Source organism: Tachyglossus aculeatus, chromosome 14, assembly GCF_015852505.1.
Source record: "Tachyglossus aculeatus isolate mTacAcu1 chromosome 14, mTacAcu1.pri, whole genome shotgun sequence".
Taxonomy (NCBI): Eukaryota; Metazoa; Chordata; class Mammalia; order Monotremata; family Tachyglossidae; genus Tachyglossus; species Tachyglossus aculeatus.
This window is the reverse complement of record NC_052079.1, coordinates 39,633,512-39,652,746: the sequence shown is the minus strand read 5'-3', so window position 1 is coordinate 39,652,746 and position 19,235 is coordinate 39,633,512. Positions and strand designations below refer to the sequence as shown.

Below are 19,235 nucleotides of genomic sequence, written 5' to 3'. Positions count from 1 at the left end.
ACCATAAATGAATGTGTTCAGAAGCGCTAAATGAAACCAAGTACGTAGTGTAGGGGTGACTTCCAAGGACAATATCAATGTCTTCAGTGCCTCACGGAAGAGGTCTGATTTCAGGAGGTCACAGGAGAAATTCGTATAGTATTTGACCCAGAGAGGTAGTTTCCACTGGCTCTCACCTAAGCCAAATGACATGAACAACTGTTTTTGTTGATAATGTCACATTTCTTTGAAAATATGTTGGAAGCCGGGCATCTTCACTCTTTTCTTTCACATCAATTTGCGGAAGACCCCTGCTTATTGATATTGTTTGTTTTGGCCTGGTTCACCTGCATCTACCTGTGTTGGCATTTTAAAATCCCTGAGAAGGCACCGAAGGCAGTGTTGATGTCCTCAGAAGTCACATCTTCAGATTCTTTTTCCCAAGTACAGACTCCCCTTCCTACCTTTGAGATGATGGTGATCGGGACGATGTGAGATTGGTAGGGGAATGAGAGTTGGGCAGGATGAGCCTGAGGGTTATTGCAGTGTGACTCTGTGATCCAGTTTTCTACGTGAGCCTGATCAGGTCACTCTAGCTGTACAGAATTTTGTGGGAATAAAATAGGTCTGAAATGGAGAGGTCTAAAATGAAGGCAGAAGCAGCCAACCTTCGATAAGAGCCCCTAGCATCATCGTTTCTCTCCTGTGAATCGACACCTTATCGTGGCAGGAGAGTTTGTGTACCCTGATGAAGATTAGAGCCATGCAATACAGTGCTACCAGTAAAGGAAAGGTCTAAGCTGAATCGTCAGAAAAGCTGATTCACTTGTACTGGGAACAGCGGCATGGAAAAGAGTCAAAGGCAAATGACCAAGTGATCAAAATGTGATCAGAGACAACAGCAGAGACCGGGAAAACCACAGACATCAGAAGGAGATGGGACACGGCTAGGAAAGTCAATATTCTCAACTTCACATTAACCCACCGTCATGGAAAAAATTAAGTGGATAGTGTGGAGACTGTTAGCACATATAGACGATATTTTCCTTAAATGCTTGTCTATATTTCTGAATTACACTAACAAAAGACAAATCTGACTGATGATCTACAGGTCTCATAATTAAAGAGTCATCTGAGTGGCAAGACAAGGATCATAAATGGTCTAATTATCCAATTTAGTGAGCATGATTTTGGTGACAAGCCTCCATTGACAGTTTGCTTTACGAAACTCCAACTTCTGGTTGTTACCAAAAGCTGAGCATATGTTCCCGAAAACGAGCTTCACCAATTGTGAGCCCTTTGAGGGACTGTGTACTCTTTCTCAGCATTTAGTACAGTGGTTTTTTGCTGTATTGTAATTTCCAAGTGCTCTGCACACAGTAAGTGCTCAATAAATACGACTGAATGAATGGTTTGTACACAGTACGTGCTTACGTACTATTACTATATATGGACGTCATGTAAAAGCTATATTTTATTTTTTCATGCCCAAAGTTATAGAAAACAAAACACATACTGGGATTTCCTGAATTTAATGTTACACTGCCAAAGATGAAACAATCAGGAAAGGGAAAAAATAATCAACGGAATTTACATTACCTGAAATCATCCAAAGTTTCTTGAATCATATTTTGAATAAACTGGATTTGAACACATGTCAATGGTGCATTTGGCATATTATTTCCCAAAGTATCTGCTATCCTTTCTGTTAAGGAACTGGCAACTCCAGCGGTGACCGAAGTTGTCTTTGAATCTAAAACGCATGACAAAGAATAAAATAATATGACATTTGTGCAGTGAGAACATAGACATTTTTAAACAAGATTTGGCAATACTTGAAAAATCAGCCCAAAGACAGTAGTGAGTTTGTGACATTTAGAAAAAGTCACTGCCTGGAAAACAGATTCTGGAGTTTTCTATCCCGTTACGCCTAATAACCATTTATCTATGTTTATAAACTGCCACCCGACTAATACAATTTTGTTTGGCAGGGAGATTAATCTTGAGGTTTTATGTTGAATTTTCCTTATTTTGAGCCAGAAAAATATGACAAGTTTGCTACAGTTCAGTATGCTGAAATCAAAACCAGGTGAGATTATTCTTTCAATGAATAACAAAGGTGCCCAGAAACAGAGACATAGGTATTGATCGCCAACTTGGTATTGACTTTTTAAAGTAGAAGCATCAGAATAATACCATAACAAAGAAAATTTCCAGGGACCAACTAATGGAAATACATGAATGACATACCTGGATGAAAACAGAAGCCTACCTTTGCTTCTGTGTGGGGATTCATTCAGTCGTATTTATTGAGCGCTTACTGTGTGCAGAGCACTGTACTAAGCGCTTAGGGATATGTATACACATATTGTTCAACATATTCAAAGACTTACACCGATACTGAAAACTGGTGATGGGTGGATGAGATTGAAATCTTATCTATTCCATTTATTTTATTTTGTTACTATGTCTGGCTTTGTTCTCTATCTCCCCCTTTTAGACTGTGAGCTCACTGTTGGGTAGGGACTGCCTCTATATGTTGCCAACTTGTACTTCCCAAGCGCTTAGTACAGTGCTCTGCACACAGTAAGCGCTCAATAAATACGATTGATGATGATGATGATTGAAATGACCTCTGAGCCTGGTATCCTTATATCATTACACACAAGTAAAGATGGTTGTTCGCTGTACTGTTGGAACTGCTACTAGCCATCTCCTGAAATTACTTCCTATTGTGTCTTTTGGTACTGCAAACTTCTAAAAAGCCTCTGTTTGAACAGAGCTAACCCATCCCTTATTGTAGCACACACTAGATAAGCACTGGAGGTGGGAGGATAAAAGACTGAGAAGTCAAAACTGACACTGAGGTGGTGAGCTTCTGGAGTGACCTAGTGGAAAGAACACAGGCCTGAAAGTCCAAGGACCTGGGCTCTAATGCTGGATCTGTCACTTGCCTGTTATGTGACCTTGGAGAAATCACTTAATTTCTTTCCATCTCAGTTTCTTCGTGTGTAAAATGGGGAATACCAATTTTCCCTCCTCACTTCAGACAGTGAGCCCTAGGTGGGACAGGGAACGTGTCCAACCTGAGAATCTTGATTCTACCACCACATTTAGTACAGTGTTCAGCCCAAAGTAAGCATTTAAACATCAAAATTATTAAGGGAAAACAGTGGTCTTTTCAAGCCAGTCCTCTTTGAAGGTCCTATTTAAAATTCTATGGAAGCAGCGCCTTCGTTCATAGATTGAGATGCCAAAATGCTAAAGGTAATGGTATGCAAGAGATCATCATCTTCTACATATTACCTCTGGAAAAATGAAAATACAGAGTGGACTGATTTAATCAATCAATCAATCAATCAATCGTATTTATTGAGCGCTTACTGTGTGCAGAGCACTGTACTAAGCACTTGGGAAGTACAAGATGGCAACATATTAATTATCCTTCGCAACATTTACTTCTTCAGCAAAATGCATCTGAAGTAGAGCTGTGTGTTAACATCTTTTCCATCTTTAAAAAAAAATAAAGCTTCGAAAGAGGGGAAGAACCATAGTTTGGCAAAGAGGAAAAGAAAGAATATTTCCGACATGAGAGACCATTCCATACACTGCCGAGAATACGGAGGATATGTGATTGCTCCAATTAGAAAGCCTCAAATGGGGACCTATGAAGGAGTGTACGGTGACTGGGGCTTTCAGAGATTTTTGGGAGGGTCTGGACCAGGTCTGGAGCAAAGATGGTACGTAGTTTCTAGTCTCTCACACACATATAAAAACACAAAATATCTAAAGAGCAGGCTAGACTTACTTGCTGTAGCAGTACCATTGATTGGAGATTCACACATCAGTTGCGTCTGAAGTTCCTTTGCAGGCCATTCCTTTTTCTCGGGGCTTCTGGCAGCATTAGATGGTGTAGAGGTACTCAGATTTCCAGACTCAGAGCCAGGTGAGAACAATTTCACAAGCTTCACATTTCCAATGGGGGGGGGGGGGGGAAAATTGTAGCATAGCTATTCATTGCAAAATCTCTATATTTTCATTGGCATTTGTCTTAAATACCATCTCACGATAAAGACAGAGTCAGTGCTTCTAGACTGCAAGCTCACTGTGGGCAGGGAATGTGTCTGTTTGTTATATTGTACTCTCCCAAGCGCTTAGTACAGAGCTCTGCACACAGTAAGCGCTCAATAAATATAACTGAAGGAATGTAACCCAAAGACTATGTTCTCGACAAACTTCGCATTATACTGCTCACCCACTGCCCACTTCAATCTGTGCATTTTATAATATTCGGACATGTTAATGTCTGTTATGTTCTAGCTTCCATCGGAATGCTGTACGACCCGCTCAAACACCTCTCTGTGCCTTCTATTAAAATGACTCTTTAATTTCGATTTTTCAGTGCAACGGATGAAACCTAGAAGACTAAATACTGCATTTCAATTGAACTGCAGCAACTAACAATTCACCAAAAGAGTTCTATCCAAATTGCATAGTGAAAACATGAGGGAAAATTGACCGCACCCTACTGCATTTTATCTTTGTTCTTTTTTCAAAGGGACACATGTTACGGTAGGGGATTCACATTAGGTTAGTATGAAGATAAATCTTATCAAAATTAAGGCAATAGCCACCCAGCAACCAAAAGCATTCCGTTGTTGATAGTCTAGTATGACATAATTTATCCTATTATAAAAAACTTAAAGCATCACAAACTTGAAAAGCCTTAATTTAGACTCTCTGACCTCTTCAACTGAGGTCATACTGCAGACCATTTGTCATACGTTACTGTGGAAATCATCACCAGCTCTGATGAGATCTGTAGATCTACAGATCAGAATCCCTCATCCTCCCGTCTGCAGGACCAATTTAGCACAGCCTGCAAGTTTTCCTGGTGGGAATGCCCTCTCGTTCTCTCTCTCTGTACTACCCATATGCTCAGGGAGAACAAAATACGGCTATAAAGTAATAAAACTTCATTTTATTAAATTCATATTTCTGCAAGTCAGACCTTTCGCTAATTAAAACTAGTCTTTTCTACTTTAGCCCCAGATTAATGAAATTTTAGTGCCTTGAGAGCAATCTGTTACTGAATATCATCGAGCAGAAATAAAAGCAGAAATAATGTTAACCAATCAAAAATATATTTCTAGAGCACTTCAAGAGACATTTCCATTTTTTAAACCCCTTCCTTGAGGCATTTAAACCTTTGTATAGTAGGCCCTGAGCAGTGCAGTCAGTAATACTGATGCCAGACCAAAAACGAGAGCGCTTTAAGAATATTCAGCCTACCCATTTATCATCTATGATAGCTGCTGATGAATGGCTTTTATTTATTTTGAGAATATCAACTTCTTAACAGTGACCTCAAAAGAATCAGAATATCAAGCACTGGCCACTCATCACGGAGGCCGGGTTCTAGCTTCCATCGGAATGCTGTACAACCCGCTCACAACACCTCTCTGTGCCTTCTATTAAAATGACTCTTTAATCCCGATTTTTCAGTGCAGTGGATGAAACCTAGAAGACTAAATACTGCATTTCAATTAAACTGCAGTAACTATCAACTGAATTTATGGAGTGCTTACTGTGCGCACAGCACTATACTAAGTGCTTAGGAGAGTACAATATAACAGAGTTAGTAGACACGTTCCCTGTCCACAGCGAGCCTACAGTCTACAGGGGAGGCACACAAGACTCACACATACAAACAAGCATATATCATGCTGACACCATATGACAGACAACCTAAGTTATCATCATCATCATCAATCGTATTTATTGAGCGCTTACTATGTGCAGAGCACTGTACTAAGCGCTTGGGAAGTACAAATTCGCAACATATAGAGACAGTCCCTACCCAACAGTGGGCTCACAGTCTAAAAAGTTATAAAACTAACATGCTAGCAGAAACATACGATGGCGATCCGAGGACCTGAGAGACCACGTAAATATACCTCGTTGGCTCAAAATCCTCAAGAATTGATTTTTAAAACGTTCAGATGCCTAGGATTCAAAATACAATAATCTCCGCACATAATGTGACGTTTGGCCACTTCCAACCTCAACTGTGTCTATTACATTCCAAATCCTTAGAGGACACGTACCTGCTTTAAAGGCTCTCTAGAGTCTTGTTTTCCTAAATGTATTTTTTTAGTCTCAGCTGTTAGATCCTGTTGGTCGTCTTCTTCCTTGATTGGCGATCCCACAAAGACATGAAGCGGGCTGGAATGTAGCCCTGTTGTATTTGCTCCACCTGGATTCTTTCTTGTAGGAAAAATTGTGTTCAATTGGGGTAGAAAATCCAGACCTGAAATGAAGCTTTTCTTTAGACTCATTTATACAAAAATGAAAAGACCCCCATCATAAAATTCCCACAGAGCTGACTGATAAAAGATCTCAACATTTTGCAAAAGCAAAACTCTAACTTTGGTTGTTCTTTCTTAAATCTCTATTAAAAACATGTATGCATCAATCTTGCCAGGGGGGAAAAAAGTCAAAAGCTCATACCATCTCCTTTATTTGGAAAATCTTCGCTTGCCTTGTAAACTGCAGCATCTACAATATAAATATAAACAACGTGTAGATGAGAATAAAATAAATTAATCGTACTTAGTACAGAAGCACCGTGACCTAGTAGAAAAGAGCCCAGGCTTGGGAGTCATAGAACTTGGGTTCCAATCCTGCCTCTGCCACTTGCTTGCCATGTGGCCTCGGGCAAGTCACTTAACTTCTCTGGACCTCAGTTTTCTCATCTGTATAATGGGGATTCAATACCTGTTCTCCCTCCTACTAGGCTGAGCACCCCGTTGGGGACTTGGACTGGGTTCCACCTGATAATCTTGTATCTACCCGAGCCCTTAGTACAATCCTTGGTACATAGTAAGTGCTTACCCAATACCACAGTTATTATCATTATTATTATTATTATTTACTTTTCACTCTCCAGGTGGCTATTTGGGCAGTCAGAGACAGAGTGAGAGAAAGGAAAAGCAGAAGCTACACTCTAGTTGCCTTCACTCCCTGTGCTCCCTGGTCTACACCCAACTCATTCCATATGCAACTGAGTTTAAAATATTATTTTAGTTTTGAAGAAATGAGATAACCTCTGCCAATACACCAAGTCCCTCTCCTCCTGGAATTCTACCTATTCCTTACCTCCTGTTCACAAAAACCTCTTTTCAGGCCCCTCTATCTCATTCTTCTTTTCCAGAATCTTGCCTTCTTCAACATGTCCTCACTTGTTTTCAACACCCATTCCCCTTCCCAATACTTATACAAGTCGCTTCTGGCCGCACCTTCAAAGCTCAGGTTGGGTAAGGATTTTCACAGCCTCCTATCAAGGAACTGCCTTTGCCTAAGGCATCTATTTAAAAATAACCCAGCAAAATCTTGAGAATTAGCCATAAAATAGGTGTGCTTTTGAGTACCGTTTGTCTGTTATACACAGGTACTATGTCAGTCTTCTCACTCTAATCCCCTAAAATCCTGGCACCATGACATATCAAGGTTCTGAAAGAAGATCAATATATTGCACGCACTCAGATATTAGTGAAAATAAAGTGGTGTGGTCATTTCCAAGCTCATACATGCAAGTATAATGCAACAGGAAAAATGCTCACTTTTCATCTCTTTAACAACATTCTAATGAATATTTGGTATTACCTGAAATTTTTCTATTACTTTTAAGCGATACTTGTAAATACAAAATTAAGGCATCACGGAAAAAGAAAACTGAAAAAGACACTGGCTAACATGCCTACGGGCTATGAATTTGAAACGTCCCCATAAGGGGTCTAAATCAAGATATGCGTATTATAATGTTCAATAGATAGGGATAAGAGTAATGTACAGGTTGGCAAACTATATTTTCATTTAAGCTATGCAGGAGAAATCAATCAATCAATCAATCGTATTTATTGAGCGCTTACTGTGTGCAGAGCACCGTACTAAGCGCTTGGGAAGTACAAGCTGGCAACATATAGAGACAGTCCCTACCCAACAGTGGGCTCACAGTCTAAAAGGGGGAGACGGAGAACAAAACCAAACATACTAGCAAAATAAAATAAATAGAATAGATACGTACAAGTAAAATAAATAGAGTAATAAACATGTACAAACATATATATATATATACAGGAAACATCTTAACACACCGTCAAAAACCTCACGAAAAATTTGTAATCAAATAGAGAAAAGAAATACTGCAACAATTCTGAATTAGGGCTCAGGACGTGTTTCTGAATGAGAGAGTTCCAATCCAAACAGCTCTATACAGGGTCACTGCACGTTGTCATATGTGTTCCTGGCATGTTCTTGACAGATGGAGTCTTCCAGACCTTAACTCCCCAGAGCTGGGACTCCGGGGAGGCGAGGACTCCAACTTGTCAGAAACACATCACCCCCACCCTGCTCCTCCTATTCCCCTGAGCAGGGGGTCAGAGGACCCATGGTGTTGGACTCCTCTTTCCTACTCAGGTCGCTATGAAGAAGGAGATAAATGTCAGGTGGGATCTCTGACCATCACCTATCTCCTCACTGCAGCGGTCTAAGTAGCAAAGGGGGCTCTCAGAGTCCCGGTTCTCCAACGCCCAACTCGGACGGAGAAGCTAGGGGTCACGTTCCTCATGTACCCCTTCCCAGTTTGAGGAGTCCATCCATCTGGTCCTTGCAGCAGCCAAAGCAGGAAGGGAGACTGACGACAGCGGCTTCACTTACTAACTCGTTTTTAAATGAAATTCAGCTAACCAATGTCTCTTTACAAATTGAACGGATGCTGGAACCCAATATCTGAAATTAAACAGGGTTGTTTTAATGTGGAACATGACTGTCATGTCAGGAATTCTTTCAGTTATTTCTATGATTTGCTCATTCCGGGCAGGACTATCGGTAGAGAGAAGACTCGCTACAGCACCTGTATATATGTATATATGTTTGTACATATTTATTACTCTATTTATTTATTTATTTTACTTGTACATATCTATTCTATTTATTTTATTTTGTTAGTATGTTTGGTTTTGTTCTCTGTCCCCCCTTTTTAGACTGTGAGCCCACTGTTGGGTAGGGACTGTCTCTATATGTTGTCAATTTGTACTTCCCAAGCGCTTAGTACAGTGCTCTGCACATAGTAAGCGCTCAATAAATATGATTGATGATGATGATACGTTGTAAGCGAATCACAAAAAATGCTAGAATAAAGCCTCATATTTTCAAAATTGAAATCATATTTTTATCTAAATTTTAATATTGAATGATAATCCAAATTGTTTTTTCATTCTAAAAAAGTTCCCTACTTTTTGTATATTTTAGTAAAGTCCTTGTTACCCACATCTTTTATCACAGATTGCAATTCTCTAGTTAGTAATCAGAAATGGGATCCATTAGCTGTATATTAATATGCTTACCATCTCTCACAGGTGAAAACATGTCCCCTAAACTATTTCTCCCACTATCATCAAAGTTGGACATATCAGAATTTTTTCCATATTCCATATCTTGAGACAAGATTACATCCACATTTGTACTTCGAGAAAATCCTTGAAAAAACAGAAGCAGAGAGAACACTGGATTATTTCACTCCCTTAAGTTAGCAATTTTGATTAAAGGTTAATCAATCAATGGTAACTGAGCACTTACTGGGTGCAGAGGACTGTACTAAGTGATTTGGAGAGTATAAAAGAGTTGTATATACAATCCCTACCCTCTAGGAGCTTACAATCTATGCACTGTACTATATAGAAATGATTCCCAAAGAAGAATATTTCATTCAAGTGCAGGGTAGGTAGTCCTTGAAGTAAATAAGCGTTTTGTAAGTTAAGGTGCAAAAGTGAGAATACTGATTAAACATATAAAAAATAAATAAGATTTGTAATGTATGCAAACTGGATAAAATTTTGGAAACAGAAATTTATATTCCATTAATAATGGCACTCTAAATATTATCAATCAATCAGTAGTATTCATTGTTATACAATTTGTTGCTTGAAATCTGACCTCTAACCATGTAGGTCAATCAAAGTGCCTGTGCATGCCCATCATAATTTCACTGGGTGCCGTGTATAGATGACTGTGTTGATTTGGTTAAAGATTCCAAGTTATTCTTATTCATTCATTCAATCATATTTATTGAGCGCTTACTGTGTGCACAGCACTGTACTAAGTGCTTGGGAAGTACAAGTTGGCAGCATATAGAGATGGTCCCTACCCAACAGCAGGCTCACAGTCTAGAAGGGGGAGACAGACAACAAAACATATAAACCAAATAAAATAAATAGAATAAATACGTACAAGTAAAATAAATAGAGTAATAAATATGTACAAACATATATACATATATACAGGTACTGTGGGGAGGGGAAGGAGGCAAGGCGGGGGGGATGGGTTAAATGTCATAAGGCCACATGGGACGGAAGAGGTATTTCCTAAGGCAAGAGTACCAAGAATCACCACAAAATACAAAAATCCAACCCAAGCAACCAACCATTAGCAAATGGTACACTCTGACATTACGCTACACCGACATCAGAATTCTCAAACTACGGTTTGGAGGGGCCAGAGTCCCACCACGTTTCTTCCCTTGCCAAAGGAAAGAATAAAATATTCAGCAGGCTAAAACAGAGTTCAGGAACGCCGAGCACACACCGGGCAGCCCTCACACAACTTCCGCTATCACTTTGATTCATACCCCTGCAGCGCAAGAGTCACGTGCTGTTGTCCTATTCTCACTCAGTCATCAAGATGTCTATGGCTCTGGACTGCAATGGTAATCCCTACTTTCCCCTATTCAATGGCTCAGCAATGTAAAAAATATTGCAGAAATATAAAAATATTTGGAGAAAAATAAATGTGTCAGGAACTCTTGTTTTATTTCAATAGATTATTTGGTTACTTTTTCCACAAAGCTCACGGTGCTCTCATACCTATCTAGAATAAGAAAGTTAGTGATGCTATTTTGGGGAATAGGGAGTGGAAATAGAGGCAATGGAGTCCAGGCAAAGCCAGAAGCAATGAACATATATCTGGGGAGAGATTCTAGCTGTCAGAAAAGTCAGGCTATGATGGCTGAAGCTGGTAAGTTAATAGAGAATTTGAACCGGCTACAGCAGATCTAGGTGCTCCAATCAATCAATCAATCAATCGTATTTATTGAGGTCATATTTTATTATATTATCGTATTTATTGAGGTCAGAGAGAGAGGTCATGGAAGGAAATTCCTGGTCTGCCCTTTAAAGGAATCAACTATAACTAAACTAAACTAAAATAACTATAAGTAAAGGCAGAAATCACTCTCAAGGGAAAATATCTGCAATGATCAGGGTAACCAGTCACAAGAGTAGAAGCCAGGGTGAGGAATGATCCTCTTCTATGACTTCGCGATGACTCTGGGGTCAACTCTGGCCTGTGAGCCTAGAAGATGAAAGGCAGCTCTCTCCAAAGGGTTTAACGAAAGGCTTCAGGAACAATGGGAAATCCCTCTGGCCAAAATGCTTTAAAATCCTCCATTCAGACTGTACCTCTAACCGCTAAGTGGAAGCTCTCTACTTAAAATTAAGTCCGACTCAGTTGAATGCTTGCACAGCAACCTCTGGTGGCCAGGAAGCAACCACTTCCGCATTTACTACAATACCAGATATGGATTCTATTGGAAAAGCAATGTATTTTCTAATCAGCAACAACCGGCCAGATACTTCTCAAACCCCGGACTACATCAACAAAAACTACATCTGTTTAAATGGTTGATACAGTTGATCAAGGACACCGAAAGAAAATTTTGTCTATTTCAGCATTCTCGGAAGGTAACGGATAATCTACTAGAGAACGCGTAACAGCCCATTTTTATCCGTTTCGTATACATGTAATGTTTAGATACAATACAAAGAGCCGCAGAATCAGTTCTTCAAAAGAGATACGGTTTATCTGTGGACAAGCTTAAACCTGCTGGCTGGATAGCGAGAGGTTTTTGTCAAACAAGGTAGGGTGACCTGTTTCCAAAAGGAGTTTCCAGATGGCTTCGAATAAAGGAGCAACACCTCTTTTTTATGGCAAAAACAAAACTACTTTATTTGCTTTATTTACTCATTGGAATAGCTTTAATTATTTTCTGATAGGATTTCTCAAACCGTACCATCTGTCATGAAAGCCGGCTGCCAGGTAATGGGGAAGGATTAAAACTCAGTGGACTGACTTTTTCTTATTCATTTTAAGAGGAGAGAGGGAAAGAGGAAGACGAAGGGAAGGTTTCAGATTGTCAGATGTTATTCCCTGCCCTAGTGGACAGAGCACAGGTCTGGGACTCAGGAGGACCTGGGTTCGAATCCTGACTCCGCCATTTGTCTTTGTGAGCCGGGGCTCACTCAATTAAGGTAACTGAGGCACAGAGATGTTATCTGTAAAAAGGAGAATGAAGACTGTGAACCCCACGTGGGATGTGGACTGTGTCCAAACTGATCAGCTTGACTCCAGCCCAGTGCTTAGTACAGTGCCTGGCACATAGTAAGCAGTTAAATACCATTAAAAATACATATGGTTGTACTCGAACAGAAGACTCGTTGGGGTCTCAGGCCCCTTGATAGGGGGTGGGTGGGGAGCAGCTGTGACTTCCCTCGCCCCCTCGTCCATCAGGGTCAGGTGTCTGCACAACAGAGATGAAGGGGGAATGGACCCAGCTTTCCACCCAAGGTGAAGCCATCACAGGTGTAGGAGAAGGAGCATTCATTCCGTCGTATTTACTGAGCGCTTACTGTGTGCAGAGCATTGTACTAAGCTCTTGGGAGAGTAGACTATAAACAATAAACAGACACACTGCCCGCCTACAATCACCTTTCATTCTAGAGGAGTAGGAAGGCAGCAACTGAAGGAGCAGGGGCCTTATGAGACTTGTGAAGCACTTATGTGCCAAGCACTATACTAAGTACCAGGGTGGATACACCCTAATCAGGTTGGACAGACCCCGTCCCATATGGGGCTCACAGTCTAAACAGGAGGGTGCAGGTCTTAATCCCCACTTTACAAATGAGGAAACTGAGGGATTGAGAAGTTGAGTGACTTGCCCGCCAGCACCCAGCAGTCAAACGACAGAGCCAGGATTCCAACCGAATTCCTCCCAGGCTCCCAGCCTCGTGCTCTTTCCACTACGCAACGCTGTTTCCATCTGAGCACGGGTGCAAAACACCTCCAACATCACTTGGTGGACAGTACACAAGCTCCATCTGACTCCTTGATAACATCCTAGCCAAAACAGGAACAGAAAACACATGCTATGATAGAATAGAGTGAGTTTTCTGTGTGGGGCCCTCAGTAGCTTACTAGAACTCATTATGTTGCCCTCTGGCACAAATAATTGCCCAAACCTTCAGTAGACAATGTGTTAGTACTTATTAGTTGCAGTTCTTGGGTGCGTGGAAGCAGAGTACAGAATTTCACCTTATGCCTCATCACCTGCCCAAAGGGGGTCATGATTTCTTCCAGACTGAAATGTCTCAATACTTAATGAGCACTGCCATTGTTAAACAAGCATCTCCTTATTAAAACTATGTAAAAACAAGACTTTAGAAAGTATATATCAGCTAACAATAGAATATTTATATTTCTTGAAAAAAATCACTGTGATTTTAGTTCCAGTCCTACATTTGAAAGCATTTTAAATATTGTCCTTAAAATAAGATTCAATGGCACTTATTTCTCTTAGAATAAAAAAACCAGTACATTATAAAATAACTTTTGCAATCCACTGAATCCAGTCTATGAGCAGCCATGTGAGAGGGATGGAGCAGATGACATTTCCCTGGACTGAGCAACCACGCCGAGGGTCACTTGATATCACTCAACTGCCTCGCCGACGTTGGTCTCAATAGTTCAGCCCCAGGTGGATATGAGAGGCCCCAGGAAACCGGAATAAACAACTGGGGTGTGAGAGGTCCACTCGTGGAGGGACTTCTTATCATATCCAGTCCAGCAACCAGGTTCATCGTAAGTAGGTCATGTTTTGCCATATCTCCCTGCTGCAACCACCTTAATTTGGAGAGCAAGGAGTCTGGCATTGCTCAACGGAGAGAGTGGGCTAGCCAAATGCTCGGCGTGGTTCACGGCATGGGAGGGAGAGCTCCCCGGTTAGCCAAGAGGAACATGTTTGTGTCTGTGACTAGAGGGGTTGATTTAGTAAGCTATTGAGGGCCACACATAGAAAACACACTCTCCTTTACCGTAGCCTGTGTTTTCTGTACATGTTTGGGCTAGAATGCTATCAAAGAAGCAGAAGATATTCGTCCAGCAAATCCAGCCCACTTGGATACTACTACAGAGTGATAATGGAGGAGGTGGTTTGTGCCCCTGCTCTCAGATGGAAGCAGTGTGGCTTAGCGGAAAGAACCCCAGTCTGGGAGTCAGAGGATCAAGGCTCTACTCCTGGCTCTGCAACTCTCTGGAGCTTCTATGCCATAGCTCCACTGCAACGGAAGGGAGAGGCTGGATCTAAAATGACCAGGAGGTTCGACATGAGGATAGGGGCCTCTACGCCACCACCCTGTGTCACCTGAGATCCAGAAGTGGGGAGGTACTTGCCCAATGCCTCTCCTTTTCCACTCAGTGGCACGATGGAGTGGAGAAGCTTGCACTGGCCCTTTAGTTCCTACCTAATACAAAGGTCTAGGATGAGGGAAGAGCTGGGAGAAAGGAAGGAAAAGGAAAGGGGATTTAGCTCCTCCTGTAGCCTGGGAGTTCCCCATGGGCAGGTATAACATCTACCAGCTCTGTTGTGCTCTACTCTCCCAAGCGCTCTCCACACAATTAGTATTCAACAAATACCAATGATTGATTGACCTTGAATCTGAACCGACGGCAGGTAATGAAAGCTGGAGACACCTGAGTGGAAAGATGGCAAAAGGCGAGAAGCAGTGTGATCTAGAGGAAAAAGCATGGGCTTAGGAGTCCTGGCTCTGTCACTTCCCTGTTGTACAACTTGGGCAAGTCACTTCCATTCTCTGTGCCTCAGTTACCTCATCTGTAAAACAGAGACTATATCCTCCTCCCTGCTAGACTGTGTCCAACCTGATTTGCTTGTATCTACCCCGTTTGGTAGGATGCACGGCAAAACCTAAGCTATAAGTACCGTAAAAAAGGGGGTCTTGACAGCCAGATGTCACGACTCATAAAATTATTTAAGAGGGTTAGCAAAGATGTAATAAAAACCAACCTGAATATCTAAATGTGTCTACAAAGTCGGAATTACAGTATCCAAAACAATCAAAAATGAATGAAGAACAGGCTTATGCTGGGAAGAGCCTCTAAAGAAGAACCAATATACATGTTTAAGCCTGAGAGGGTTTCATGTGATGATCAAGTTATTGTGCCTCTGAGAAAGTAACATTCTTCAAAAGATACTGGATTTTGCATTCCTTCAAAGAACAATAATTATAGGTAAGTACTCCTCTTTTTTGTAAAAGGTAGTGAAACTGTGATGACTAAAAAACACTCTTGAAATGTCTTTGGGGAAAGAAGTCAAATGAGTGACAGAAGAGGAAAATGTGTTTCTATGAGATTAGCAACATATTAGCTATATCATGCACATTCTATATGGAAATGTATCAAGTTTTAAAAAAAAATAGGTACAGGATGCCCACAAAAATACACCCCCAAGAAGAGAAACTTTCAGAAGCAGCTCTACATAAAGGCATAATGAATTAAAAGAGTCTTACTTTTAAAAAAATCCCAACAGGCCTGTCACGGATATTATAACTGAGTCAAACTATTATTAAAAACGTTTGCAAAGAATTGTTTCCGAAAACCATCTCTGAACCTGGGAAAAATACTCAATCAAAACTGCTGTTAGGTTGAATGGCTATTCAGAAATAACCAAACATCCATTTGATCCTGTAACATCCAGTCAATTCTCCTAGGCAATGAGACGTTTTAAGAGCATTAACTCTTTCCAGCCACTAAAGAAGCACTAGTAGGTAGTAGAAGGATTGAGCGATATATGATTTTAAATTCTCTACCTACTGAGCAAAAAAAAAAAAATCTTCAATTTGGCCACTAATTGGCTGTGGTTTAAAAACCACATTTGAAGGCTCTCAAGTAAGTATTTCGCCCTTCACAATGTGGGGAAAAACCAATATTCTCTACAATAAAAACTTCCCTAAAGCTGCAATTTATTCAGTTTGCATTCAGTATTTTTTTCTTCATACTGTGGCTTAGTTCTAAATAATATATACCAAAAGTTCGTTACTTTGAAATAATGTTAAGTATAGTTCAATCTTCTTGAAAACAATACTGACAAAGAAAAGTCAAGAACAAATATAAAAGTGAATTACCCATCTTATCCTGAACATCTGTTCCTTTTCCTTCAACCACTGTCATGAGCTGAGGTACAACTGAAGCAGTTGGAGTAGAGGTTATTTCTTTAGCAGTTCCTGAATTTTGCATTCCCCCTGCACTATTCATTTTTGTTCTTTTATTCATTGATGTAGGCTTACTCAAAGAGCCTTTACTGGAACTCGGCTGTAATGAAATAGTAAATGTTTTTAAATCCCAATTTCGAGTTCTCTAAGAACTAAAAATCAGTAACAGTCCATTTGATATTAAAAAGTATTCCTTTACAAAATCCAAGCAGTTTTAAGGCATCTGAACCTTTAGTAATCTTTTTTTTAAAAAAATCTATTTTAATCCTTTAGATGGAACCATTTTTTATCAGAAAGTGTAAAAATGGCTGAAAGTTTGAAATAAATTCTTATATGACTCTAGAAAGGAATATTCTAAAAACATTTTAGTTTAAAATTCAAAACAAAATAGTGTGATTAATTTTGCATTTGTCTTATAGTTATGAACATATTTGGTAAAATCAAAATTATCCAAGAAAAAAACCCACATCTTACCCTATATACAGAACTAGAATACTGAAACGCTATGCACTGTACAGATGTTTTGTGAGCTGTGATGGTTTTCACGGGCGAGTTCAACATTCTTAAATCATACTGATAAATTTTTCCCCGGGAAGATCCAACAGCTAAAGTTGCACCATCAGGCATAAAATCCACTGCAGTTAGAGGAGCCTCAGCTATTACAGTTCTCAATAGCCTTCAAAAGAAAAAATACACATGAAAAATACACACGATTTTCTTAAAATGTCCTCTAGATGAATGATTTGCTGCCAACCCAAAAAGCTGTGTTACTGTCTAAATGTGATAATTAAATTTAATAAATTTGAGTTGACAAATTCTGCATTATTAAAATATCAAATTATTCAAAATAGAGCCTTCTTTGAACAGGAAAGTCATCACCCACACAAAATATTTCACCTTTCATTAATGACTCAATGATATTAACTGAGCACTCACTGTGTGCAGAACACTGCATTAAGTGCTTGGGAGCAGTTAACACAACGAAGTTTGTTGACACATTCCCTGCCCACAAGGCCTTTTTACAGTCTCAAAAGTACAACCTTGAGAACGCCAACTGCTCACAAGGAAGTTTCTCCTTACCTCTTCTGATTTCTGAATAGCCTCTCCTTTTTCTGAGTTTATTCAGTGTTTTAGAAAACTGATAAAGAGCGCATCAATTAATATGAAACAATAGTTCCGCAATGGTCCCAGGAAAACATTAAACTTACATCTTACTTGAAGTGTCGTAGAGAATCATTCTTTTATCCAGGCCTATGGTGACAAGTAACAGTTCATTGACAGGAGAAAAGCAGATTCCTGAGGCTGGAGCTTTATGAGTATTTTCAAAATTGTGGTAGGGACTCTGACTATTCACATCCCACAGAGTTACCACGCCATTATCCGATACACTGCCCAGTAGAGATTTCTTGAACATGGAGTACTTCAAGTGTCGAATGGACTACAAAGATAAAACACATTTAATTTTATATAAATTCATATAAACACAATATTGTAGATAAATAAAACTACATTATGGGCAGGGAATATGTCCATCAATTCCTGTTGTATTTGTACTCTCCCAAGAGGTTCGTACAGTGCTCTGCACACAGTAAGCGCTCAATAAATATGATTGACTGATTCATCGATATGCATTCATTGATTCATATGATTGAGTCATACGATTGATTGATTGACTGAGCACTAGAAAGAAGGCTAAAAACAGGCCGATCCTCAGGGAATTTCACATAGGCCTACCATAATTCCCATTATGTGTAATCACCTTGCCTGGAAACCTCAAAACATAGCCTCTTTGACTTGGAAAGTCACAAAACCACAAGGTACCTAATGGAGCAGGTTCTTGCTGAGACAAATAAAACTCTTTACTATGGGACAGAGGAAGAAATGTCAACTCTAAAAAGTGAAATGATTTTTCCTCAGCTAAAATGAATAGAAAAATGTGCCTAAATGGTTTTATAACTTGTTATAAAACTACATGCTCGCTCATTAACACTCTAATTTTCTGACAGGGTAAAGACACCCTTTGGACATGCAACCCCAGTCTCCTACCCACCCTGTATCATTCAACGGGGAAACAGTGTGGCTCAGCGGAAAGAGCCCGGGCTTTGGAGTCGGAGGTCATGGGTTCAAATCCCGGCTCTGCCACTTGTCAGCTGTGTGACTTTGGGCAAGTCACTTCACTTCTTTGGGCCCCAGTTCCCTCATCTGTAAAATGGGGATTAAGACTGTGAGCCTCTCGTGGGACAACCTGATCACCTTGTAACCTCCCCAGCGCTTAGAACAGTGCTTTGCACATAGTAAGCGCTTAATAAATGCAATTATTATTATTATTCAACCTACCCCAGCCCCTTTTTTCCCCCAACCCCTCTCCCACGCTACAAAGGTAGAGGAGAGCAATGAGGAGGAGAGAAAAAGCAGTGGCTTCCACAGCCTAGGCCGCTTTCCCTCTGAGACTTGTGGGAAGCTCTTAAGAGATGGTCCCCAGTTAGCAGCGGTGAAAAGGAACTGGTCTCTCATTTCATTTCATTTAATCGTATTTATTGAGCACTTACTGTGTGCAGAGCACTGTACTAAGTGCTTGGGAAGGACAATTCAGCAACAAAGAGACCCTCCCTGCCCACAGCGGGCTCACAGTCTCAGGAAAACATGTAACAGGCATCATGCATTCATTCTGTTGTATTTATTGAGCACTTACTGTGTGCAGAGCACTGTACTACGCGCTTGGGAAGGACAATTCAGCAACAAAGAGAGACTCTCCCTGCCCACAGCGGGCTCAGTCTAGAAGGGGGGAGACAGCAAAACATGTAACAGGCATCATTCATTCATTCTATCGTAATTATTGAGCGCTTACTGTGTGCAGAG

At 40.4% G+C, this 19,235-nt stretch overlaps 1 protein-coding gene across 1 annotated transcript in view; it reads right to left on the bottom strand.

Annotated features, from left to right (window-relative positions):
* NEDD1 (NEDD1 gamma-tubulin ring complex targeting factor) overlaps positions 1 to 19,235 on the bottom strand; it is a 47,984-nt gene that overhangs the window by 5,019 nt on the left and 23,730 nt on the right. The window contains exons 5-12 of the mRNA XM_038756778.1: positions 17,585 to 17,814; positions 16,851 to 17,052; positions 16,290 to 16,476; positions 9,387 to 9,518; positions 6,490 to 6,537; positions 6,087 to 6,289; positions 3,788 to 3,944; positions 1,579 to 1,732 (exon numbers count right to left, since the gene is read on the bottom strand). Of these exons, the coding sequence (XP_038612706.1) occupies positions 1,579 to 1,732; positions 3,788 to 3,944; positions 6,087 to 6,289; positions 6,490 to 6,537; positions 9,387 to 9,518; positions 16,290 to 16,476; positions 16,851 to 17,052; positions 17,585 to 17,814 (1,313 nt within the window). The remainder of the gene's footprint in view (positions 1 to 1,578; positions 1,733 to 3,787; positions 3,945 to 6,086; positions 6,290 to 6,489; positions 6,538 to 9,386; positions 9,519 to 16,289; positions 16,477 to 16,850; positions 17,053 to 17,584; positions 17,815 to 19,235) is intronic.